The sequence below is a fragment of the Onychomys torridus genome, chromosome 3 (genome assembly GCF_903995425.1).
Source record: "Onychomys torridus chromosome 3, mOncTor1.1, whole genome shotgun sequence".
Taxonomy (NCBI): Eukaryota; Metazoa; Chordata; class Mammalia; order Rodentia; family Cricetidae; genus Onychomys; species Onychomys torridus.
The window spans coordinates 96,533,697-96,560,053 of record NC_050445.1 but is presented as its reverse complement, the minus strand read 5'-3'; the positions used below and the strand labels follow the sequence as shown (position 1 = coordinate 96,560,053).

At 38.8% G+C, this 26,357-nt stretch overlaps 1 protein-coding gene across 3 annotated transcripts in view; it reads right to left on the bottom strand.

Annotated features, from left to right (window-relative positions):
* Cntn4 (contactin 4) overlaps nt 1–26,357 on the bottom strand; it is a 1,000,458-nt gene that overhangs the window by 62,043 nt on the left and 912,058 nt on the right. For all 3 annotated transcript variants that reach the window (XM_036181073.1, XM_036181074.1, XM_036181075.1), the window contains one exon: nt 23,401–23,528. In XM_036181073.1, coding sequence (XP_036036966.1) covers nt 23,401–23,528 — 128 coding nt within the window. The remainder of the gene's footprint in view (nt 1–23,400; nt 23,529–26,357) is intronic.

Genomic DNA, 26,357 nt, shown 5'->3' with positions numbered 1-26,357 from the left:
AGGACTCAAGTTCAATCTCCAGAACGCATGTGAAAAATATCCAAGCATGGTGATTCATGCATGTATCCCTGGGAAGGCAGAGACAGGTGGGACTCATCGGCCAGCCAACCTAACCTACTTTAGTGAGTTTCAAAGGAAAAAAAAATCAAGGTGGATGCCAAGTGAGAAAAGATACCCGATGTCTTCAGGCTTCTACAGACACATGCATGTATACCTACTCAAGCACACACACACACACACACACACACACACACACACACACACACTCATTCACACACACACACACACACACACACACACACACACACACACACTCATTCACACACCTACAAAGAAGAAAAAGAAAGTCACAGCATTTTCTGTTTTATTGTTTCTCTCCTGTGCTAAAGTTGAACTGCACACATTCCCAGATGGTGGTCTCCAAAAGTAAGTTAACCAAGAGGTAGTTTCTTTGTCTATAATTTATGGCCTTTTGCCTCTTTTTACAAGAACTTCTCTGCAGAAGATGGTTCATTAATGATTTCAGCTGGGAAATGACACCTTGATTTTCGGAAGCTGAGGATTCACACAAACTGTGCCGTTCAAGCACACCACTCAATCAGTTAGGAATATTCATGAAAATGAGAAAATGGGTTCACGGGTGTTTTGTGACCATGATTTCAGTACCACTAATCTACAGTGTCCTCGTTGGTTTGGCAGTTGACAGGAATTCCTAGTCAGCAGCTGGGAAAGGCAAAGTCTTTCTAAGGACAGGACTAATTTGTTTCCTGATGAGAGGTGACAACCTGCCTCCATTTGCTTCAGATTTCTCAAAGATAATGACTTGTGTTTTCTTGTCCCAATTAACCACAGACTGCTGCTTGGAAGCTCACGTCCATGCAGATAACTGGGTTTCTTTCCCACTGATAACCTCTTGTTATAGACACTAGAGAGAAATGCAGATTCAGTGTGGAATCATAAATACAAAGAGTAGACATATCCACTTCTCCAGTTTTCTCACATCCTTAACAAGCTCAGTTTAGATTACCTAATAACTTAATAACTGGAAATAATCAAAGTGACACAGTTAATTATGATTGGCATCTGCTTAATTGTATGGCTTACTCTCAACTAGTTCCTAAGCCTAGACATTTGAACAGGATATTATTCACTGGACTCCATAAAGCCCTAACACATGATTAAGTATAAAAGAAATATTTTTACTGGATACTATAATATGCTACTTGAGACGATATTATTCCATATTACAGAAGGATCTTATTTTAAAAAAACAACACATACTGCATTGCTGATAATGGCTAAATTGATGCCAGAGGGGAAGAAAAAGTTCCGTAAGAATCTGGACTAAGGAAACAAAGCCAATTATAAGTAGGAGCACACATTTCTCAGAGGTTAGGAGAAGACTAGGGCAGAGATCAAAATCAAGGGATGCTAGCACTTCAGACACGGGAGGGGCTCACGGGTCAATGTTTATTCAAGGAAGGTCCTGAGAAAGCTGAGGTGAATAGAAAATTTCCTCAATAGGCCACTCAGACCACACATTCCCTCTGATGCATGGATTCTTTCCATAGGGTTTCCCCAGAGCAGAGATCCAGTCTGAAATGAATGTCAACAACAATAGAAAAATCAGGAATTTTATATTTTCAGTGGCCTACTTGTTTGCAGCTTTTTACCTTTTACTCGACATGAATAAGCCCCTGTGGTTACCTCCCATCTCCACTGCTCCTGCCCTCTCAGGTCACCTAGAGTTTCATAGCTCTTCAAATGTCTGTAAATAATGACCAGCCCTCCCCCTTCTACCCTCTGTGAGTCTTCTGTAGCTTAGTCAGCCTGACTTCCCATAGCTGTTCCTTTTATTGTTATCCCAGATGCCACTCTTGAAGCTGATTCCAAATCTTAATGTCTGTCTGGAATTAAAAGCAATATCTTTCCCTGGTTTTATTGCTCTGAGTGCTATGGAAGGTCTTAAAAGTTTCACTATTTTGCTTAGGATACAGTATTACATTCTAGATTTAATTTGCATTTTTAGAAAGCATAGAGTGTAATTGAGCTATCAATTGCTTTATGGTCAACTAAAACCTCTAACACAAGCCTGACCCTGAAATTCATCGTGAGCTTAGAACCTGAATGCAAATCCATATTTATGATGATTAAAATGAAACTTGTCACATTTGGCTCCCAAGATGATCTTTTCAAGGTAATTCTGAATGCTGATTCTGTCATTTAATCTATCCCCTAGTGATTCATATGATCAGAATTCACTCTGCATGTTATCAGCAGTGCCCAGTGCTGCTGATAAGAAATTTCAATAGCAAAAGGTTGAGGAAAGGAAGTAATAACTAGAGGTCTACCTCCACCACTGACACTGCTGTCCTCTATTCAAGCCATGTGGAAATGTTAACCTGCAACACAGCAATATTGCAAAAGGTGGACTGGAGGCGGAAGAGATGGCTCAGAGGTTAAGAGCACATGCTGTTCAGACCACTTGAGTTTGTTTTCCAGGACCTCGATCAGGTAGCTCACAAACACCCTCAATTCCAGCTCCAGGAATCTGTCACCCTCTTCTGGGTTATCTGCATTCATGTGTATATATTCACACACAAACATACATGCACATGAATAATTTTTTTTTAAAGAGTGAATAGTTATATGAATGATTAAGTTGCTCTCTGGTAGGGTTTCTGGTGAGAGTTCATCAACTTTTACCTGTTCTAAAACAAAAGTTTAAAAAATGTGGATCTCTTTGAATGATGAGATTATCTATTTCCTATATTTCTATAAATAATGTATATATTTTTACATAATTAATAATGCAAAATGTTTCATAAATAATACATGATACACATTTCTTATGTATATATGTATGTATGTATTAATCACTTTCTAAATTTTCCTCAAAGATATAAAAATTCCCTGTGAAGTTGTTATCAGAATCACTTAGCTCCAGTTCATAGAACCTGTTTTATTTTGATAAACAAGAAATAAAAACATGAGTGCCTGTACTGTCCTCAGTTCCTGGAGTACGCCCAGCAGGCCTTCAGGGCCCTCACCTATGATGTGAGCTCACCATAGTTTTGCATTTTATTTACCTTGAAGCTTTAAAACATTTTTGAGATTATCATATGAGGTATTAGACATCACTGTGTCCTTTCATCTCCCACTTTCCTCTGCTACTCCTGATTCCCTGTGCAGCCTCCCCCCCAGCTCCAGTCTATTTTTTCAGGTCCCATGTATAGATTCAGGAAGTGTTTGCCTTTAGGTTATTATATAATATTCCTCTGACTAGTATTATTTTTGCTTTTAACTCTTTATCTTTACTAAGACTTATTTTTATTATTCTAAACATTTGTGTATATGTGTGTGGATTTGTGCACATAAGTTCAAATGCCTGTGGAGTCCAGAAAAGGTCTCAGATTCCCTGGAGCTTGAGTTATAGGCTTTTGGGATCTGCTTGATATGGGTGCTAAAAATCAAACTTCAGTCCTCTGCAAAAGCAGCAGTTCTTTTAACTGCTAAGCCATCTCTTCAGACCTTAATTTATACAAAAGGTATTTATTTCTGTTTTTGAACATGTATATGTTAGTGTGTGCATACCTGTGCATGCCCATGAAGGCCAGAAGAAGATGTCTAGTGTTATCTATCTATTCTTCTGCGCCAGGATCTCTCCCTGAACCTGGGGCTCATCTTTTCTCTAACCTGGAAACTAGCAAATCCCAGCAATCTTCCTGCCCCTCCCCAGCTAGGAGTTAAGGTTACCGGTGTTTGGGAAAACACCCAGCTTGTTGTATTGGTATTTCATTCAAAAGGAACTCCAGTCCTCATGATTACAGGTCAAATGCTCTTAACTTCTGAGCCATTGCTAGTCCCTACTTTTACTTTTCTTGACATTATGAATTTTATTGATCTGTTAATTTTTTATTAGTTTTCACTTTTACTCCCTTTTCACTTTTACTCATTCCTCTTCCTCCATGTCTCTTATATGCTATGATGGTTAATATGGATTGCTAACTTCACAAGCTCTAGAATCACCTTGTAGACAAACCACTGGGCATAGATTGGATTAATTGAGGAGGAAAGATACATTCTAAATGTGGGCAATATCAATTTGTGGATTAGTGCCCCAGACTAAATAAAAAGGAGAAAAGACCAGAAGCTGACCAGAAGCATTTATCTGTACCTGCTTCCTCTGGATACAATATGAACCTGCCATCTTGAGCTCTTGCCACCATGGCTTTCCTCTATGATTGACTGCACCATAAAACTGTGAGCCCAGATGAACTCATCCTGACTTTAGGTGCTGTTGTGTTAGCAATGAGAAAAGTAACCACACATGCTCTTTGAATACACCTGTCCCTGCTTATCATCCACCCCTATAGCATGAGCTCCTAGCCTTGCAGCTTTTGCTCAAAGATAGTCTTTGGGAACTTAGTTAAAGAGAAAAATTCTGGGTCCCATCCCTGGATCTTCTGGCTTTGTGGATCTGGGCAACGGTCAGGGGTTGTATGTTTATTTAAGATCTCCCATACTGCTTGGATGCCTTTGGTTGTGGCTTCCAGTAGCCTAAGAAGGAGATGGTATACCTGGTTATCTTCACATATCAGAACTGCATTAGAGAGTCTTCAGCAACAATACTGGCCATTATTCTTAGACATTCTTTGTCTTATGCATTAAGGAAGGCTGAGGCAAACAGCACAGTGATCAAATGTTCTTCCTACACTGTATGCAAAGCCAATGGAGACAGACAAACATTGTATCAACAATGGTCAGGGAAGGATAAGAACATATATATGGAGGAGGAGGTGCCATTGATTAGACCCTGTGCATTTTATTTGGTTGAGGGAGACTGACTCCCCCTCCCCTGCCCCCCAACCAGGGTACACTTGAGCAGGAAGAAATGAGGAATATGTAGATAGAAGAATAGAGGAGAGAGACAGTTAGAAACAGAATAGACTTGGGAGGGCCTGGGTAAAAACCTACCAGCCCCTTCTGTCTCCTCTACAGGGCTTTTAAAGGAATGCCAAGGAGTGAAACAAAAGACCTTCCCCCAAGACAGCCAAGTGCAGACCATCCCAGGCAATTGGTGACCATGCATGTGTCAAGCCATGCCTGAATGTAGCCAGCTCTGCTGTGTAAAGCAAGCTCAAGTCTCACTAGAAAACCTTTGTGGGCTCCCACAACTGGTAAAGTAGAATCCAAGTTTTTCATGCTCCGACAAACTTCTGAAGGCCAAAAAGAGGGAAAGTTAGTAAGGTGTCAGCTGACATGTTTTCCAGTTTGGAAAACCTTCAAAGCAGATGTTGTCAATCTTCACTGAATAACATTACTTGCACTTTTGCACACTGATTATAGACCCAAGAGAAGGCCATGTGAAAAGTCACTACTGCTATCAATGTTCTGCCCACACTTCCTCTCTTACACTATGAACCCAGGAACTTACTTTCAGCTCCTCAAATGGATGTATAACAGAGAAAACCATTTTAACCTTTTAGAAATGTCCCCTTGCTAAAGTAAATCACAGAGAGATGATGGAAATGTTAATTAACTTGCTTTCATCTTGGTCAGATTCTGTATTTAACCTCAAGGCCTAGAGTCTTTTGAGTGTTTTTCTAAGATCTGATTGCCTATGACAGCCAGAGAAATTCAATCATGGTTTGGTGAGGCTGCTCCTTTGGGAGAGTCATACCCCTCTTGCCGCTGGTGCAGAAAACAAATGCCAAGTAAGGAAGGGTAGAGTCACTTGTGAATTATTTGGACACATTTCCTTTCCAGTTCAGGGTTTGTAAAAGATCAAACCTTCTCTTTCAGAGTTGGGAGCAGGTGTTACAATCCTCCCTCCATGGGGCCACCTCTCTAACAAAAGGAGAGGGGTTATTTAACACAAGCATACACACTCCATGTGCCCTCTGATTTCTGTGCCTGTGAAAACTGCCAGTCTGAAAAAGGAGGAAACCATGTGAAGTTCAAAGACAGGAGCAGGAGATAGGGCGGCTAATTTTGCTCTTGTTTTTATTTATTAATCAATTAGCCATTTAAAATCCATTTCCGCTAAGGAAGGAAGTAAACATTTAATGAAATGAAAAGCCCAACATAAACCATGTCTCTCCTCGGGTAGAGGAATAGCTCTATGGGAAGATGACTGATGTAACCTAAAAAGATGAACGCGAGAAGGAGATGGATTTTTATTTATGTGTTTAAAAATATATAACTTTAATAATGCCAGGGATGTGTGCAGAAGTGGTAGCAGAGGTAGGTCAGAGATCTATGCTTTTAATATCAACTTCCTCTCTGGTAAGAATTCTATCGCATTAATAGCTAAATCATACTGATTGTAAACCAGCTGAAATGAGGCAATTAGTATGGCCTATGACAGTCAGGAAGAATGAAATGTGAGTTTTCCGATGCAAGCCAGATGGATATCTTCAATATATTTCTTATTATCTGCTTGTGGTAATAAGTTCAATTAAACTGAATCAGTACAACACAAGTGTCTTTGAATGGCTGGAAAAGAAATTAATTATGTGCTTCACATTTAATGAAGCTCAAGAGTCATATTGTGGTGCCTTTGTTTGTTTGTTTGTTTGGCTAATTCTAATTGGGAAATGCTTATTAAGAAAAAAACCATCCATTTTATTATCCTCCTTTTTTTTTTAACCACAAAAGAAAGCATTTGCATGGAGTGGGTTAAGTACCATTAGTGCAAGTCACGTCTGGTCTATAAGATGAGGGCGAGAAATAGAAAATTCAGAACTGCTATCTAGATGATGTCAGCTGCAGTATGGAATTCTGATCTGACCATTGAAATTTGTGATGTTTTATCACTATGGCAACAATTTATCATTACTCACTTCCGGAATTACCAGTTTTCAATACATCTTCATATATCCTTACCCTTTTCCTCTAAGAATATATATTTAAAATTCTATGCAAAAAGATTATGAGTAATATTGCTAAAACCTTTCATACAAGAACACTCAACAGACTCTGCCAGCTCCAACTGGACCAAGAGATGAGTCACTGTTCTCCTAGCTGATCACCCCAGCCTCTAGGCTCTAGGCCCAGGGGCACAACCCATGCTCCTTTATCCCCACCCATTGCAGCCCCAGTTGCAAGCCAGCAGGCAAGACTCCTGCAGACAGGCCTGACTGCTACCACCATTCATCCAACTCTGTAACCTACAAGTCCCACTCCACCCCCTAAACCCAGCCATCCACCTGAGACTGCAACTGCTCCCTGAGACACAGACTCTGCCAGCTCTGATTGGACCAAGATGTGTGTCATTGTTCTCTTATCCAGTCCCCCAGTTCCTAGGCCTTAGGCCCAGAGGCACAACACATTCCCCCATACCCCCACCCATTACAGCCTCAGTTGCAGGCCAGCAGCCAGGAATCCTGAGGGCAGGCCTTCCTACCATCACTCTCCACTGGACCCTGCAATCTGCAAGACCTACTCTGTCCCCCAAACCCACCCATCTACCCGAGACCCCAGCAGCTTCCTGAGACACAAACACTGCCAGTGCTGATTCAACTAAGTGTGGCTTCCTGTGACACAGACACTATTTGCACCAATTAGAGGAAGACATGGGTAGATGTTAGTGCAAGTATACATACAACAACATAAAGAGCAATATGGTACCACCGGAACCTAATGGTTCTACTACAGCAAGACTTGAACATCCCAATGTAGAAGAAGCAGATGAAAACAACCTTAAAAATGACTTTATGAAAATGATAATGGCCTTTAAAGAGGAAATGAAAAATTCCCTCAAAGAAATTGAAGAAAAGAGAAACAAAAATTGGAAGAAATCAATAAATCCCCCTTTAAAAGGTCAAGAAAACCAAGAAAAAGCAATCAAACAGGTGAAGGAAACAGTTCAATACTTGAAAATTGAAATTGAGGCAGTAAAGAAGACACAAACTGAGGGAATGCTGGAAATGAAAAATCTGAGTAAATGAACAGGAACTACAGATACAAGCATAAACAACAGAATGAGAGAGATGGAAGAGACTCTCTAGTGTTGAACATACGCTAGAGAAAATAGATTTGTTGGTCAAAGAAAACATTAAAGTCATATCACAAAACATCCAGGAAATCAGGGACAACATGAAAAGAACAAACCTAAGAATAATATGGATAGAAGGAGTAGAATACCAGCTCAAAGGCACAAAGAATATATTCAACAAAATCATAGAAAAAAACTTTCCCAACCTAAAGAAGGAAATGCCTATGAAGATACAAGAAGATTACAGAACACCAAATAGACTGGATCAAAAAAAAGTTTCCTCACCACATAATAATCAAACCACTAAATATATAGAAAAAAATATTAAGAGCTCCAAAGGAAAAAGGCCAAGGAACCATCAGAATGACATCCAACTTCTCAATAGAGACTCTGAAAGCAAAAATGTCCTGGACAGATGTTATACAAACACTGAGAAACCGTGGATGCCAGCCCAGACTATTAAACCCAGCAAAACATTCAATCACCACAGATGGAGTAAACAAGATATTCCATGATAAAACCAGATTTAAACAATATCTACACACAAATCCAGCCCTAAAGACAGCACTAGAAGGAAAAATCCAACCTAAGGAAGTTAGATGTACCCATGAAAACACAGGCAATAGATAATCCCACACCAACAAATCCCAAAGGATGGAAACACACAACACTACCACCAAAAAAATTACAGGAATTAACAATCATTAGTCATTAATATTCTTTAATATCAAAGGACTCAATTCACCTATAAAAACACATAGGCTAACTGAATGGATATGAAAATAGGATCCATCCTTCTGTTGCATACAAGAAAACACACCTCAACTTCAAAGACAGACACTACCTCAGAGTAAAGGGCTGGGAAAATACTTTCCAATCAAATAGACTTAAGAAGCAAGCTGGTGTAGCTATTCAAATATCTAACAAAATAGACTTCAAACTAAAATTAATCAAAAAAAGATCAAGAAGACACAACATATTCATCACAAGGAAAATCCATTAAGATGAAGTCTTAATTCTGAACATTTATGCCCCAAATGCAAGGGCACCAACATTTGTAAAAGAAACATTACTAAAGCTTAAATCACACATCAAACCCCACACACTAATAGTGGGAGACTTCAACACCCCACTCTCACCAATAGATAGTCTGCCAGACAGAAACTTAACAGAGAAATAAGGTAACTAATAGATAATGTGACTCAAATGGACTTAATAGACATTCACAGAACATTCTACCCAAATATAAAAGAATATATCTTCTTCTCAGCACCTCATAGAACCTTCTCTAAAATTGACCATATACTTGGTCACAAAGCAAATCTCAACAGATACACAAAAATTGGAATAACCTCCTGTATCTTATTGGACCACCATGGCTTAAAGGTAGAATTAAACAACAACATGAATTATAAAAAGCCTACAAACTCATGGAAACTGAATAATGCTCAACCAAATCACCAATGGGGCAAGGAAGAAATAAAAAAAGAAATGAAAGACCTCCTAGAATTCAATGAAAATGAAGGCACAACACACCCAAACCTATGGGACATTATGAAAGCAGTACTAAGAGGAAAGTTCATAGTTATAAATGCCTAAATAAAGAAGTTGCAGAAATCTCACACTAGCACCTTAACAGCACACCTGAAAGCTCTAGAGAGCAAAAATAAGCAAACTCATCCAGGAGAAACAGATGCCAGGAAATAATCAAATTGAGGGCTGAAATCAATAAAATAGAAACAAAGAGAACAGTACAGAGAATCAGTGAAAAGAAGAGTTGGTTCTTTGAGAAAATCAACAAGATAGACAAACTCTTATCCAAACTAACCAAAAGGCAGAGGGAGAATATTCAAATTAACAAAATCAGAAACAAAAAGGGAAACATAACATCTGAAAGTGAGGAAATCCAGAGAATTATAAGGTCACATTTCAAAAACCTGTACTCCAGAAAATTGGAAAATATAAAAGAAATGGACAATTTTCTGGATAGGTGCCATATACCAAAATTAAATCAACACTGGATAAACAATTTAAATAGATCTATAATTCCTATGGAAATAGAAGCAGTCATTAAAAGTCTCCCAACAACAACAACAACAATAATAACAACAAAAAACAAAAACAAAACAAAACAAAAACTCAAGGCCAGATGGTTTCAGTGCAGAATTCTACCAAAATTTCAAAGAAGAGCTAATACCAATACTCTTCAAATTGTTCCACACAATAAAAAACAGAAGAAATACTGCCAAACTCTTTTTATAAGGCTACAGTTACTTTGATATCCAAGCCACACAAAGATGCAACAAAGAAAGAGAATTACAGACCAATCTCCTTCATGAACATTGATGCAAAAATACTCAATAAAATACTGGCAAACCAAATCCAAGAACACATCAAAAAAATCATTGACCATGATCAAGTAGGCTTCATCCTGGAGATGCAGGGATGATCAACATATGAAAATCTGTCAGTATGTTCCATCATATAAACAAATTGAAAGAAAAAAAAAACATGATCATCTCAGTAGATGCCAAAAAAGCCTTTGACAAAATCCAACACCCCTTCATCACAGAGATCTGAAGAGATCAGGAATAAAAGGAACATACCTAAACATAGTAAAGGCAATTTACAGCAAGCCAACATCAAACTAAATGGAGAGAAACTCAAAGCAATTCCACTAAAATTAGGAAGAAGACAAGACTGTCCATTCTTCTCATATCTATTAAATATAGTACTCAAAGTTCTAGTTAGAGCACTATGACAACAAAAGGAGATCAAGGGGAAATAAATTGGAAAGGAAGAAGTCAAACTTTCACTTTGCAGATGATATGATAGTGTACATAAATGACCCCCCAAAATCTACCAGGGAACTCCTACAACTGATAAACACCTTCAGTAATGTGGCAGGATACAAGATTAACTAAAAAAAACATCAGTAGTCCTCCTATAACAAATGATAAATGGGCCAAGAAAGAAATCAGAGAAAATAGTCACAAATAATAAAAAAAAAAAAATACCTTGGGGGTAACTCTAACCAAACAAATGGAAGACCTGTATCATAAGAACTTTAAGTCTCTGACAAAGATGCAACAAAGAAAGAGAACTACAGACTGATCTCCCTCATGAACATTGATGCAAAAATACTCAATGAAATTCTGGCAAACAGACTCCAGAACACATCCAAATAGTTATCCACCATGATGAAGTAGGCTTCATCCCAGGGATGCAAGGGTGGTTCAACATATGAAAGTCCATCAGTGTAATACATAAACAAACTCAAGGAAAAAAACCACATGATCATCTCACTAGATGCAGAAAAGGCATTTGACAAAATCCAACACCCCTTCATGATAAAGGTCTTGGAGCGAACAGGAATACAGGGAACATACCTATACATAATAAAGGCAATCTACAGCAAGCCAATAGCCAACATCAAATTAAATGGAGAGAAACTCAAAGCAATACCACTAAAATCAGGAACAAGGCAAGGCTGTCCCCTCTCCCCCTACTTATTCAATATAGTACTTGAAGTTCTAGCCAGAGCTATAACACAACACAAAGAGATTAAGGGGATACAAATTGGAAAGGAAGAAGTCAAGCTCTCCCTATTTGCAGATGACATGTTAGTATACATGAGTGACCCCAAAAATTCAACCAAGGAACTGATACAGCAAATAAAAAGCTTCAGCAACATTGCAGGATACAAGATCAACTCAAAAAAATCAGTAGCCCTCCTATATACAGTAGACAAACAGGCTGAGAAGTAAATCAGAGATACATCACCCTTTACAATAGCCATAAATGATATAAAATACCTTGGGGTTATGCTAACTAAGCATGTGAAGGACTTATATGACGAGAACTTTAAGTCCCTGAAAAAAGAAATTGAAGAAGATGTCAGAAAATGGAAAGATCTCCCATGCTCATGGATAGGCAGGATTAACAGTAAAAATGGCAATCTTACCAAAAGCAATCTACAGATTCAACGCAATTCCCATCAAATTACCAACACAATTCTTCACAGATCTGGAAAGAATAATACTCAACTTCATATGGAAAAACAAAAAACCCAGGATAGCCAAAAGAATCCTGTACAATAAAACAACCTCTGGAGGCATCACAATCCCCGACCTCAAGCTCTACTATAGAGCTACTGTAATAAAAACAGCTTGGTACTAGCATAAAAACCGACATGTGGACCAATGGAATAGAATTGAAGACCCTGACATTAACCCACACACCTATGAACATATAATTTTTGACAAAGAAGCCAAAAATGTACAATGGAAAAAAGAAAGCATCTTCAACAAATGGTGCTGGCATAACTGGATGTCTACAAGTAGAAGGCTGCAAATAGATCCATATCTGTCACCATGCACAAAACCTAAATCCAAGTGGATCAAAGACGTCAACATAAATCCAGCTAATCTGAACCTGATAGTAGAGAAAGTAGGAAGTACTCTTGAACGCATTGGCACCAGAGATCACTTTCTAAATATAACACCAGTAGCACAGCCACTGAGAGAAACAATCAATCAATGGGACCTCTTGAAACTGAGAAGCTTTTGTAGAGCAAAGGACATGGTCAACAAGACAAAGAGACAGCCTACAGAATGGGAAAAGGTCTTCACCAACCCCACATCTGACAAAGGGTTGGTATCCAGAATATATAAAGAACTCAAGAAATTAGGCATCAAAATTCCCAAAAGTCTCTGAAGAAAGAAATTAAAGAAGATATCAGAAAATAGAAAGGTCTCCCATTCTCATGGATATGTAGAACTAACACAATAAAAATGGCAATCTTACCAAAAGTAATCTACAGATTCAATGCAATCACCATCAAAATCCCAACACAATTCTTTACAGAGCTCAAAAGAATAATACTCAACTTCACATGGATAAACAAAAAACCTAGGATAGCTAAAATAATCCTTTACAGTGAAGCAACTTCTGGAAACATCACCATCTCTGACTTCAAGCTCTACTATACAGCTATACTAATAAAAACAGCTTGGTATTGGCATAAAAACTGACATGTGGACCAATGGAATCAAATTGAAGATCCTGACAGTAATCCACATACCTATGAACACATGATTTTTTACAAAAAGCCAATACTATACAATGGAAAAAAGAAAGCATCTTCAGCAAATGGTACTGACATAACTGAATGTCAAGATGTAGAAGATTGGAAATAGGTCCATATCTATCACTATTCACAAAACTCAAATCTAAGTGGATCACAGACCTCAACATAAATCCAGCTACACTGAACCCAACAGAGGAGAAAGTAGAAAGTAGTCTTGAACACATTGGCATATGAGACCACTTCCTAAATATAGCACCAGTAGCATCGATACTAAGAGCAACCTCCTGAAACTGAGAAGCGTATGTAAGGCAAAGAACACAGTAAATAAGACAAAACGAAAGCCTACAGAATGGAAAAAGATCTTCACCAAAGCCCCATCTGACAGAGGACTGATCTCTAAAATATATAAAAACCCAAGAAACTAGACAGCAATATACCAAATGATCCAATTAAAAAATGGGCTATAGATCTAAACAGAGAATTTTCAACAGAAGAATCTCAAATGGCAAAAAGATATTTAAGGAATTGCTCAACACCCTTAGTCATTGGGGAAATGCAAATCAAAATGACTCTGAGATACCATCTTACACCAGCCTGATTAGCAAAGATCAAAAACACTGATGACAGCTTATGTTGGAGAGGATGAAGGGGAATACTCCTCCACTGTTGGTGGGAGTGCAAACTTGTACAGCCACTTTGGAAGTCAGTATGATAACTTCATAGAACAGGGAAAATCAATCTACCTCAAGACCCAAAGATAACAAACACTCTTGGGCATATACCCAAGGGATGCTCAATTATGCCACAAGGACACTTGCTCAACTATGTTCATAGCAGCATTATTCATAATAGCCAGAACATGGAAACAACCTAGATGCCCCTAAACCCAAGAAAGGATAAATAAAATACAGTACATATACACAATGGAGTATTACTCAGCTGTAAAAATCAATGATGCCATGAAATTTGCAGGCAAATGGATGGAATTAGAAAATAGCATCCTGAGTGAGATAACCCAGACTCAGAAGGATAAACATTGTATGTACTCACTCATAAGTGGGTACTAGATGTAAAACAAAGGATAATCAGACTAAAACCCACAGCTCCAGAGGAGCTAGGAAACAAGGAGGACCCTAAGAGGGACACATAGATCACCTTGGGAAAGGGAAAACAGAGATGATCTCCATGAGTAAACTGGGGATGAGAGGACAATGGAGGATAGGGGATGGGGGATGAGAACAAGAGGGAACGGTATGGTTGAGCTGGAACAGGGACAGAGTAGGAGAGCAATGGAAGAGATATTTTGAAAGGGAGACATTATGGGGTAAAGGAGAAACCTGATGCTAGGGAAATTCCCAGGAACCCAGAGGGGTGACCCCAGATTAGACTCCACTAGCAATCATGGAGAGGTTGCCTGCCTGAACTGACCTACCTGGTAATCAGATTGGTGAATACTTTAACTGTCATCATAGAGCCTGCATCCAGTAACTGATGGAAGCAGATGCAGAGATCCACAACCAAGGAGCAGGCTGAGCCCTGGGAGCCCAGTCAAAGAAAGGGGAGAGGGACTGTATGAGCAAGAGGAGTCAAGATCATGATGGGGAAATCTTCAGATACAACTGAACCAAGCTCATAGGAACTCATGAACTTTAGACTGACAGTGGTGGAATCTGAATGGGGCTGGGTTAGATCCTCTGAATATGGGAGACAGTTGTGTAGCTGGTTCTGTTTGAGGGGCTCCTGGCAGTGTGATCAGCATCTATCCTTGGTGCATGAGCTGGTTTTCTGGAGCCCATTACCTATGGTGGGACACCTTGATGCATGGGGGAGGGACTTGGTCTTACCTCAACTGAATGTACTAGACTTTGCTGTTCCCCCATGGGAGGACTTACCCTTTTGGAAGAGGGGATGGAGTTGGGCCAGAGGGGAAGGTGGGAGAGGGGAAGAGTAGAAGGAGGGATAAGAGGGGACTCTGTGGTTGCTGTGGAAAATGAATAAAAAAAATAATAAAAAAAAGAACATTCTAGGTCCTTTTTCCCATGGTTTATGTTTATGTTGCATATGTACTTTTTTGTTTGAAAATTACATGGCATAATTTTATATTACCAACTTGGCACTTAGCCATAATACATGAATTAAGTAATACATCATGCACTGTTAGTCTTTAAAATGGCTTGTGTTATTTTTTTCTTTGTATTTTTAGAGCATTTATCTATGACTTCCTCTGGGGTAAGTGCCCAGAAATGGAATTTGTGGTCTATACTGATTATATTTTGTCAACTTTATTATCCAAGTGTCTATTCTGGTTGAATGTTCTGGTAGATCTACTTCAACTCCCCTTCTGAATCTCTTTCCCCAAACCTGAGCCTTCAAAGCCTGCCAAACACAGCTCCTCCCCCAGAGAGGCTCAAGACGACTCCCATAGGATATATAAGCTGTATCCCAGAAAACAGACACATGGTTTCTCATCCCTGTATCCTCACTGCAGGGCTGGAGAATCACCTGGGTATCTTCTACCCATTAAACCAGGGCTTTTCCTAATTTGGTCTGATTTGGATTGTTGAGTTGGCTGAGAGTGCAAAAAACGTATAGAATGTGAATAGCGTTCTAGGTGTTTGAGTACCATGTTACTTTCATGCTCATTAACAAACCTACTGTTATCTTTTACTTATCTCATATGTAAATTAGTTGAATACTTAAATGGATTTTCATGATTATTATTGATTAGGGTAATGCTTCCTTACAAGCTAGCTGACTCACAGCGTGTCTATTATACCAAAACACAAATGTAGTGATGCTTAGCTTTGGCCCAGATGCTAATAGGTCAAAGAGAACAGAATAGGTACAAAGAAATACAAGTCAAAGGATGCTGTTTTCCTCATAGTCAAGTATACAGAAGTCAAGTGCACACCAGAGGTGGGAAAGGTTCTCATGGAGTGCAACCTTCATAAACTTAATTCTCAGTGCCACAAAGTCTCTTTCTTGAGAGATTTGGTTAAAAGAAGCAACCACTATGCCTACAGCTGGTACTGCTAAAGTCACATAGTTTGTGAAATCTGTGTTGCTATTGTCAAGGTCCCCATGAATGTCAGAGGAAATCATTATGTCCTATGCCATTAGATTTCCAAATATGTCAAGCTACTGTGAATATGGGCAGAATATAAGGTACAACTGCCTACACTTTTTGTTTTGTTTTGTTTTTTTACTATTTGAGATGTTAGGAGGATCTACTACTGACATGGCCTGGCCACTGTACTATGGAAGGAACTATCATAATTAGTATTTAGCACTTCTAACCAATGAACTTTTCTTCCCTACTTTAGGTGCCTTGGGTCATAAATTGTGCTAATCCTATTAGGAAGGGCCTTAATTATCGCCTGGAAATAATTGGTTCCAGTGGAAGACATCTAATTAGGTCAAAATGTATTCTGTTATAAGGGTCTAAAGTTAAAAGCTTTTGTTGTGTGTTAGCAGCCAAACGTCATTGCTGGTTACTGATTTCTGATTGATCCTCAGTCAAATCTGGACAAAACCTTGAATAACTTTCCATGTAAGATATAGACTGCTTCAAATGCATTTCCCCTGCCCCCAAAATGGTTCCAATTGAAAAGATTATGTTTTCCACCCACCTCCCTATACAGGAAAGGGTTGATACTTTGCAATGTCCCATTGAGCTAACACAGAAGACTGATTTTATACAGCCCACACTGGAGACGGTATACACAAGCTATGGTTCTGGGAAGAGATTTTCATTTCTGTCTTATATGAGTGTATATATTTATATAATTATACACAAACATATACCTATATATTTATGTATGTGATGGAATCACTAACACACACACACACACACACACACACACACACACACACACACACAGACAGATAAATGTACTTGAGGAAGCTGCTATTTCTAAACATGGCTGAAGTTTTGATGAGATGAACAATGATCACTTCATCTGGCAAGGAAACAATCAATTGAATGTTCACTCAATCAGTGGAACATCTTCAATGTACAGGGTTGGAAACAAAAATTCACTTTTCCTTAGAAGTATATGGCATCTAAGTGAAGGCCTGCAGATAACTCTATCATAGCTCCTTGAAGTAAAAATTAATTTCTGTCTTATTACGAGCCTGATTACTTGAAATGAATGAAAAGAAACAGATGCACAGAAGAACTCAGCATTCGGGTGAAATTATGTTAAACTTTTAGTTGGCATATCTCAGAAGTTAGTGTCTCAACACATTAGCAAAGGAACAACCTGGAAAAAGAGCAAGGCAGAAAGAAGCTCAGCTCGAGGAGCTGGATAGTCACAGTGCATGGTTCGTATGTTACACAGTCCCAGCGACTCTCCTTCACATTGTAGGATCTTCCTAGCCTACTATTTCTCGTTGTGACTATATGAAGTTGCACAAATCCTATAGAGAATTAAGCTGAATACACTGTTTGGTGATAGGCCAGAGTTTTCATCCTGTGGCAGTTAATTACCTATTACCTCTCTGTATTTTCAACATATGTCCAACTTATGTTCAAGGTTCACTCTACCAATTCTGGAGTGGGACTAATGTCCTGGGAAAGAAATCTTTGTAGCTAGTCATCTAATGGGAATTTCCAGCATGTAAGGTGAGGATGAGGTGCAAGCAGAACTGTGTATGGTTTGGTTAGAGTATGTCTCACTCCAATCTTTGAAGAGTTATTTAAGGAAAAATCATCCAAAAAAGTATCCACATACATCCAAAGAACTGAATAATAAATATTTAAGGCCGAGTAGGCCAAGAAACAAAGTTTGTGTATTAGCAACTCAACATTCCTGCTACAGTTTAAAAGCACAGTTATGTAAACAAATGGTCTGCCTGACTTCTAATTACACTTTATTTGTGGATATTGAAATGTAAATTCCATAAAATTTCCACATTCAAAAAATGACATTTTTTCTCTGACCAGTTAAATATGTGACTGCTCTTCTTAGCTTTGGGGTATACAAAAACAGGCAGGTGGCTGGATATAGCCTACTGGTCATGGTGTGCAAATTCATACATTCTCTAACTCAGGTGAGCAAAATATCAGTTGGAGTAGTCATTTAACATTTTTTCAGGTCTTATCTATGAATGTGTAGATGCAGAAGGCTAGAGGCAAAGCCCAGGAGACCTGTGTGCCCATGAAGCATTCTACCCAATTTTTACTTGTGAGGGGACATGGACAAAGTCCTTCATTTGTAAGAGGATGCCTGTCAAGGCATAGACTGAAACCAGTAACCACAGTTACACAAGGTCACTTTGGAAGTAGTTGGGTAAGATAACCATGATAATCACACCCATGGCTTTAAGAGCCTGCATTTCAGGCTGAGGCCTGGATGTGATCAATAGAAGATAGGGCTATTATTACCATTTTTATCTTGTCCATCCACAGCCAAGACAAACACTGTAGTAGGAATCTTAAATGGTCTTATTAATAAAATCAAGCCTGAGGCCAGTTATTGGAGTGAATGCTGGAAGATCAGAGAAGCAGAACAAGCCACAGCTACCTCACCTCCCCAGTTCCTCAGCTGGTCTTGTTTCCTCAGACTGGAAACTTCTAAGTCCTCATCCGCATGAATCTCAGCTGAACGGTGCTGCTCCAAAACCTGAATGTTTAACCAGCCAAATGCTTAACCAGCCAAAATCTTCTAGTTCTGGTCTTCACGCCTTTATATATCTTTCTACTTTCTGCCGTCACTCCCTGGAATTAAAGGCTGGATTTCTGGGATTAAAGGCGTGTGTCTCCATGCCTGGCTGTTTCTAATGTGGCCTTGAACTCAGAGATCCAGAGGTATTTCTCTCTCTGAAATGCTAGGAGTAAAGGCATGTGCTACCACTGCCTATCCTCATGTTTAATATTGTGGCCGTCCTGCTCTCTGACCCCAGATAAGTTTATTTCGGGGAATACACAATATTTTGGGGAACACAATACCACCACAAAATACTCTCAGGTGCTCTGCTTTAGGCCTATGACAAAAATACTTGTCATATAAAGTCTGTGTAGCCATGCAATACAACACACAGTTATCTCTGGTATGAAGTTAAAAATGAATTACCCAATCCAGTCTTACATGTAAAAGTAGCTGGTCCTTCTTCTAGATCTCAATGACATTGACATAAATGCATATCATGTAAAGGTAGCTGGCCCTTCTCATAGCTCTTAATAGCATTGACATAAATGCATATCTTTGTTTAAAGATAAGTAGGATACTTTCTGTTAGGACTGGGGAGTCTGATTTGAAAAATGTTTTTGCTTAGGGTTAAACATCAAACAGATTCCAAAATACTACAACTAGCATCAAAAATAGTATCAGCAAAACTTAGAAATTCAGATGGTAGGAGGAAACTCAGGAATCTCCTGAGTACCTGTCAGAATCCCAGAGTCTGGTAGCCTGCTCATGCATAATCAAAATAGTTATCCCTTAGATGGAGTCTTGCCAGGGATTTTTTTTAAAACCTCCTGTCTCATGTAGAGGATGTGTCCCCTTCTCCTCCCCTACTTACTGACCTCATGTCTGAAAATACCTATTTTCTGCCTTTCTCCAAATAACTGGGCCAGATCTAGTGAGTAAGAGAATTAAATTTTAAGAGAGTGGCTAATGACACAATTATTGTAAAAATGTTAGGGGAAAAATGTGTTCTGAGGTCTGACCTTCCCAGAGTTCTAATCCCAGACATATGAAGAGATCAAAATGAATACAAGCACATTTTAAGGTTAGAGAGCAACTTCTCTGATAAGTCAGTCTCTTTGTTGACCCAGAAAGTGAATTAAAATACAGCAATATGTCACATTCCAGGCTAAGTGACTACAGTTGTACTGAAGGTGTAGGCTTGAGTGTTTGATGAGGGATTGAGTACTTGGCACAGTTCCTGCTGAGTTCAGAATGGCTTTCCTTTGCTTTTAGTGTGCTTTATGATGCAGATTTCTCAATTGAATTTCTCAGTTTATGTTAACGTCCTTGGGAGATACTTGGCAGCATAGCACTCCCCACTACATATGGGCACTGCCCCTTAACACTGGTGAAAGTCAGACTCAACTGCTGAGAAACATGAGATCTTCCTAACCACCTTCGCTCATCCTTAAAGTAACAGGATTTTTATCTTCTAGGACCCTACTGAGCAAAAGAAGTTCATATCCCCACCCACATATCACAACAACACGAGAATCATAGGGACTTTGTAGAGAAGTAGACCCAGTCCAGAGAGCCCACTGAAGCACATGAAGTCCAACTAGGCAGGGGTGTCCTTAGCTGGGACACCCTGATTTTATTGTTCACACATGAGCATGTCTGCCTCCCTTCCTTCATATTTCCCATGTTCCTCCTCTCCTAGGCCTTCCTCTTTTTTTATTGTTCTGAAAATTTTCGGATTTTTTTTTTCTTTTTGTGTTTCCTGAGATAGTGTCTCTTGTAGTCCAGGCTAGCCTTAAATCCTCTGTATAACCAAGGCTAGCCTTGAAACATTGATATTGATCATCTTGCCTTGGCTTCCCAAGTGCTGGTATTATAAGCATGCAGAAATTTGGAGGGTTTTTTTTTCCATGTGTGTATGCATGTGCATGTTCTTGGATGTGCAGGTGAACATGTACATTGTACATGACATACATGTGAAGGTTGGAGGCAGACATCCAGTGTGGTTCTCTGAGAGCTGTCTACCTTGTTTTCTTGTGACAATGCCATGCCAGGTGGGCCGAACTGACTGGTTGGGGAACCCTAGGGTCTTCCCTGCCTGGGAAATATGAATGTATGTCACCAGGCCTTGCTTTTAAAAATCTGTGTTCTGGGGACGGAACATAGCTTCTTATGCTTGCCAGACTACCATTTTTTGATAGAGCTGCACTAGCCCAGTACTTAGAGTCGGTACGCTCTACACACACACACACCTTTATTCACCATAGGCAGGAAATCCTAATCCTATCCTATGTCCTTCAAAATCCATTACAATTCACTAAAAAATGGCTCTGGAGGTGTAGTACCATCTTCACCAATACACACACCACATTCACTACTTTGGCATATCCTTTGTAACAATGAATACTTATTTCTCTTATGCATACTGACTTAATTAAATGTATTTTAACAGTGTTTTTTTAATTCATTGCTATTGACAGAAAAGTACTGTTTTCCTAATACACACCAAAACACATAAATGATTACTAAAATTAAAAACATTTAATAGTGAACTCCCTGAAACTCTTGTACTGTAGTTGAGGAACTACTGTTCCCATCTTATTAGATGGTAAAAACATAAATTAATTTGTGATGATAAGTAAAAGCTATTATCTCAGCAATATTTATATCTATAAACATGGTGGACATGATATGCTTCATTATGGTATATCTGGAAGCTTTATGTTGTGGGGACATATAAGATGGCAGCAGAGAACTGTACAGTTGGTTGGGAATAGTTTCTCCATCTTTCTTGTGGCACTGTGGCATATGAATTCTGAAGAGAAAAAAACCCTACTTTCCACAGTGAAACAGGGAAATATGATTTCTATGTGTATCTTACTTTCCTTTTCTAATTATTCTACTGGACTAGAAACTTCATTAAGTGTTCAGTGATTTAGAATGTATGCATAGCCATTTCATTATAATATGAATAACAACAATGTCAATAACAAAAACAACCACCACTATTTCCAGGCACTCCTTATTACTTAATGTGGATCACCACAGCAATGGAAACCATGCCAAGAGGCCAGCATGGCGATTATCTCCATATAGAAGATATTACTCCCAGGTCATAGAGAGAGTAAGTGGAAGAAATGAGACTTAGGCACATCTCTTTGACTTTAATCTTGGTCTTTAATAATAATTTAACACAGTATTCTGGAATTCACTTATATCTGCACAAGTGGGATGTCATCCTAATAGGCTTGACCTTGACTACCAACCATCTCTGAAAGCTTGGTCCCTCTATCTTGGTTCTAGTCAATTCCTGTGTTTCCTCCAGCATCTGACATAACCATACATTAACAAAGGCTTTGAGCTGGAACTCTGTGCTATAAATATTAGCTACTCTCTTTGTCCTTTGCCCTGTGAGACAGAGTGAACCCACCATTGTACACCTATTCTACTGGCCTAGAGAATAATTAATAAACCAAGATAGTTGTAGTCCATCTAAATACAGACCTGCCTCTAACTAAATCTCTTTTGCTTCTAATTCTTCATCCATACAGATTAAGTATATTCATGATAAAAAGACTTTTCAAGATGACAGAAAATTGTCAACTTCCAATGACCCTGACATATATAATGAGGTGATTTTTTTTTTAGCTTCATCCTTAAGTTATAATTGAGGTAAATATTCTTTTTGAATATTTTTGCTTGCCTTAGGGTGTCTTATTTCAGAGAGGAAGCTGCAAAGAGGACAGTAAGAAGGAACATGAAGTGTCTTATCAGCATGCATTGCACATCTGCAAGGGAAAATGGCCTCAATTTTTTCCTGTAGAACCAGGGAGAACTTGCAGTCAGATTTCTGGGCTTAAGTCCATCCATTTGTGGTGACCTCCAACAAGTCACCACACTGAGTGTTATTTTTATTCAAAGCACTACCAAGTTTCCTGCAACTAAAAAAATCCTAAAACTGACTGTGCAAGACACAAGGTGATAGAAATGCAAATGAAATGTAAATTAAGATCTCATCCTTTATAATTCTCAACACTTCCAGCAATGGCATGGTGTTGGGACAATTCTATATTATACACTATGCCTAGAGCATAAAGAACTTTCAGTGAAATATAAAGCACCCAGACTAAGAGATGAAGGACATTTGATTTCCTTAAAACTGACAGGGATGGCTGGGTGACTTAAGCAAAGCACAGAGGTGATCAAAACCCTTTATTACTTGGAGAAGCCACATCCGCATCTCTGAATACCCAGGGCAGCTCTTTGTAAAACTGCCAGTGTCATTGTTTAAGCAATGTTTGCTAAAAATAGTACTTGAATCATGGGTTTTTAATTTGTTAGCACAGGGTTCCTAGACATGAATTTCAAACCTATAGAGACTTGAAAGAAATTTAATTAAAGGACTACAGATAACATTCGTTACAATACTATAATAGACACAATGGCTGTAATTCTCAAATTGTATTGGATGATGCTGAAATAAGATAGTCTTTCAATCATATTCATTACCAGTGGTTTGCAAAGGATTGTTAATCATATCATGTTTGCTGTGATGAATTAATCTAGCAACAGTGATATCTATACATATTAATATGAACACTGCCATGTCTATAGATTCTATTATTAGAAGTGAAGACACACGAGCTCTTTGAGTTAGCCATTACCTTTCACAATCACATTCCCAGTACTGCTGGCAGTTCCAAAATGGTTAGTGGCTATACAGGTGTAACTTCCAGCATCCGATTTAGTCACATTGACGATTCTGAGATTGCCATCTTCAGAAATGGTAATTCTGAAAGCAAAACAAATAAGCAAAATGCTGTGAAGTTTATCTCCTGAGAAATGACTTCTGTCATTCTGTTGCCTTTCCCATTATAAATCATAGTTACATCATTTGACAACCTTCCTTGCTTTTAGGAAGTTTGTCTACATATGCATAAACATTGGCATGTTTCATGTGTTTAATGCTTTCCCTATTTTTTCTTGCTAATCAAACTTTGGTTTGGATAATAATTATGAATATTAGATTGGTTGTAGCTATTTCTCTTTTTGTAATAACTCTGGCCATGCAATGCAAAGGGAAATCTTGAAGACCATTAGTTTTAAAACTGCTAATGAAAATTAGAAAAGGGTATTGGGGAGATAGCTCAGTTGGTGAAATGCTTGCCATGGAATGGTGAGGACCTGAGTTCCATTCCCAGAACCTATGTGAAAAGAGCTGGGACAGGTGGTATGGGCTTATAATCCTAGCAGTTGGAAGGCAGAGGCAGGTGGATGGCCTGACATTGACTGGTCAGCCAGTCTAGCTTGTCCAATGAGCTCCAAGTGAGTAAGAAACCTTGTCTTCAAAACTAAATTGACCAGCATGTGAGGAACAATCAAGGTTTAACCCTGGTCCCCACATGAACACCCTTATGCTCTCAGGAGCGCTCTCTCTCTCTCTGTCTCTCTGTCTCTGTCTCTCTCTGTCACACACACATACAAACACACACACACACACACACACACACACACACACGTATGTGTCTTTTGCTTGTTTTATGTTTTGCTTTCAGTGACTTTTATTCACACTTGTACTTACAAGTTCCTAGAGTATTTCAGATCTATTCCTACCTCAGGGCTTTTGAACTTGCTGTTCTGCCAAACTTGGGCATTACTTCCCTTTGCTGCTTACTTGTTCCTTGTCCTGTATCTTCTGAGAGCAGGGACAGTGTTCCTCTTATGATTTAACTTGCATCTGGTATACTAGAGAAAGTGGACTAAACTCCCTATAAACTGTTAAGTGGTAGAATGAATTGGTATATAAGTAAATTTTATTCTAAGAATCGACATATGTTATGGGAATTTCAAGTTGCCAGGCCACTAGAGGCTAGTAAATATTCTAGCTGAGAATCTAGAATGAGCAGAATTTCACTTAACAGAACTTTTGACTGGGCTTTTTTATTTTCAATAAACATAACTGAAGGTTTAAATTTACTGTGTTGCAGACATGGTATTTACTATCTCTTGGATAATGAAGCTATAGCTCTTCTCAGGGTCTGTTCCAGATTCTATGAGTAAGTTAGTTAGAGCATGAAAAACTTAACAAAGGATGATGGAATCACAAAGATGAGTGTTTATGCATTATTCATGCCAGGTCTGATTGCCCAGCTTTGGTAACCTTTGGTCTCCTTGACTATGAATCGGAACTTATTAAGCAAACCCTATTGGCTTTTGGAAAGAATAGGTTCTGTTTCTAACATGTTCCTTGGTATTTACTAGCCAGCAGTGTCTTTTGTCTTTTTGATTATTAATCAAATTGTTTGTTGTTGTTCTGTCTTACTTTATTTGGAGAAAGGGTCTCACTATATAGCCCAGGCTGGTCTTGTATTTCTGACCGCTGTGCTGGGATTATAGGTAAGTTCTAAAACACCTGGCCTCTTTGATCTTTAAACATGAACTATTATTTAGTCCCTTCAACATATGATGGGCTGAGATAGACCAAACCCTCCTCAGTACTTTCATTTTATATTGTAGTCAAATCAGCCTATAAAAAAAACTAAGTCATCTCAAATCAATGGAGATGGCACAAAGAGGCAGCAAGAGTGTTGTGTGGTTGGTTGGTCTGTACCAGTGGGTGGTGTCTGTGGCTGAATTGCTTTCTGCTGAAGGCCAGGACTCAGGTACAGTGACTTCTGGGATGAGATAGATGCCCTATGGAGGCTGAAGAAGTCATGTTGGAACCATAGCCATTATGGTGGTAGTAGCTTCTGGCAGCTGGCCTGAAAGGGCTGCCTTGGTACTTGTATGTTTTATGTTTTACAAGCCACAAAATCTATGGAGACTCAATTAAAGAAAAGTTTTCAGTATAACTAAAACCTGTCCTCAGCAATAGTTGTGGTCCTAATGAGTTTGAGTCAGAATCACACAAGAAGCAGCAGCCTAAAAATAAGGCACAGGACCTATTTGCAGCACGTGGAAAAAAGGAGCTGCTCATTGGAGACTTCTGTTTCTAAATCATCCAGGCAAAGAAGGATGTAGGAACCAAAACCAACAAAGTTTAGTAGAACCAATAGAAGATAGAGCTATGAAGTTAGGTAATGTATCTACACAAGCTCTATATAAGGTTGAGCCTGTCAACATCTGCCATGGAAGGGGGTCCCACCCTTCCCTGTGGATTTATACTCAGTCAATGGTTGATGTGTGAAAGAGAGGGATGTTTTCTTTAGTGGTGCAGGCACCAATAAGGTACCCATGCTCCTTTAAATAAGCCATTACTCATACTTCTGTAAACAACCTTAATGAAAGTCATTGAGCCATATACACAGGACATGAAGGTCAAAAGAGGGAGAGTTTGGAAGAGGAGGGGTATTAGCAGGAGTAGGATTGGGGGGAAGGGTAATAGGAAGTGAATGTGATTAAAATACATCATGTACACATATGAACATGTCAGAAAAAAGATCATTATTATGTACAAAAAATGTAGTAAATAATGATGAAGTTCCTATTAGTTTTATACATAGATAATACTTCCTGTAAAAATTCTTCAAAGCTATGGTTTTAAAAAGTATTGTTGCTTCAGCTAAATCAAAGTCTTGATTGAAAACACAAAGATGCAGACAGGAGGCCTTCTGTGCTCACT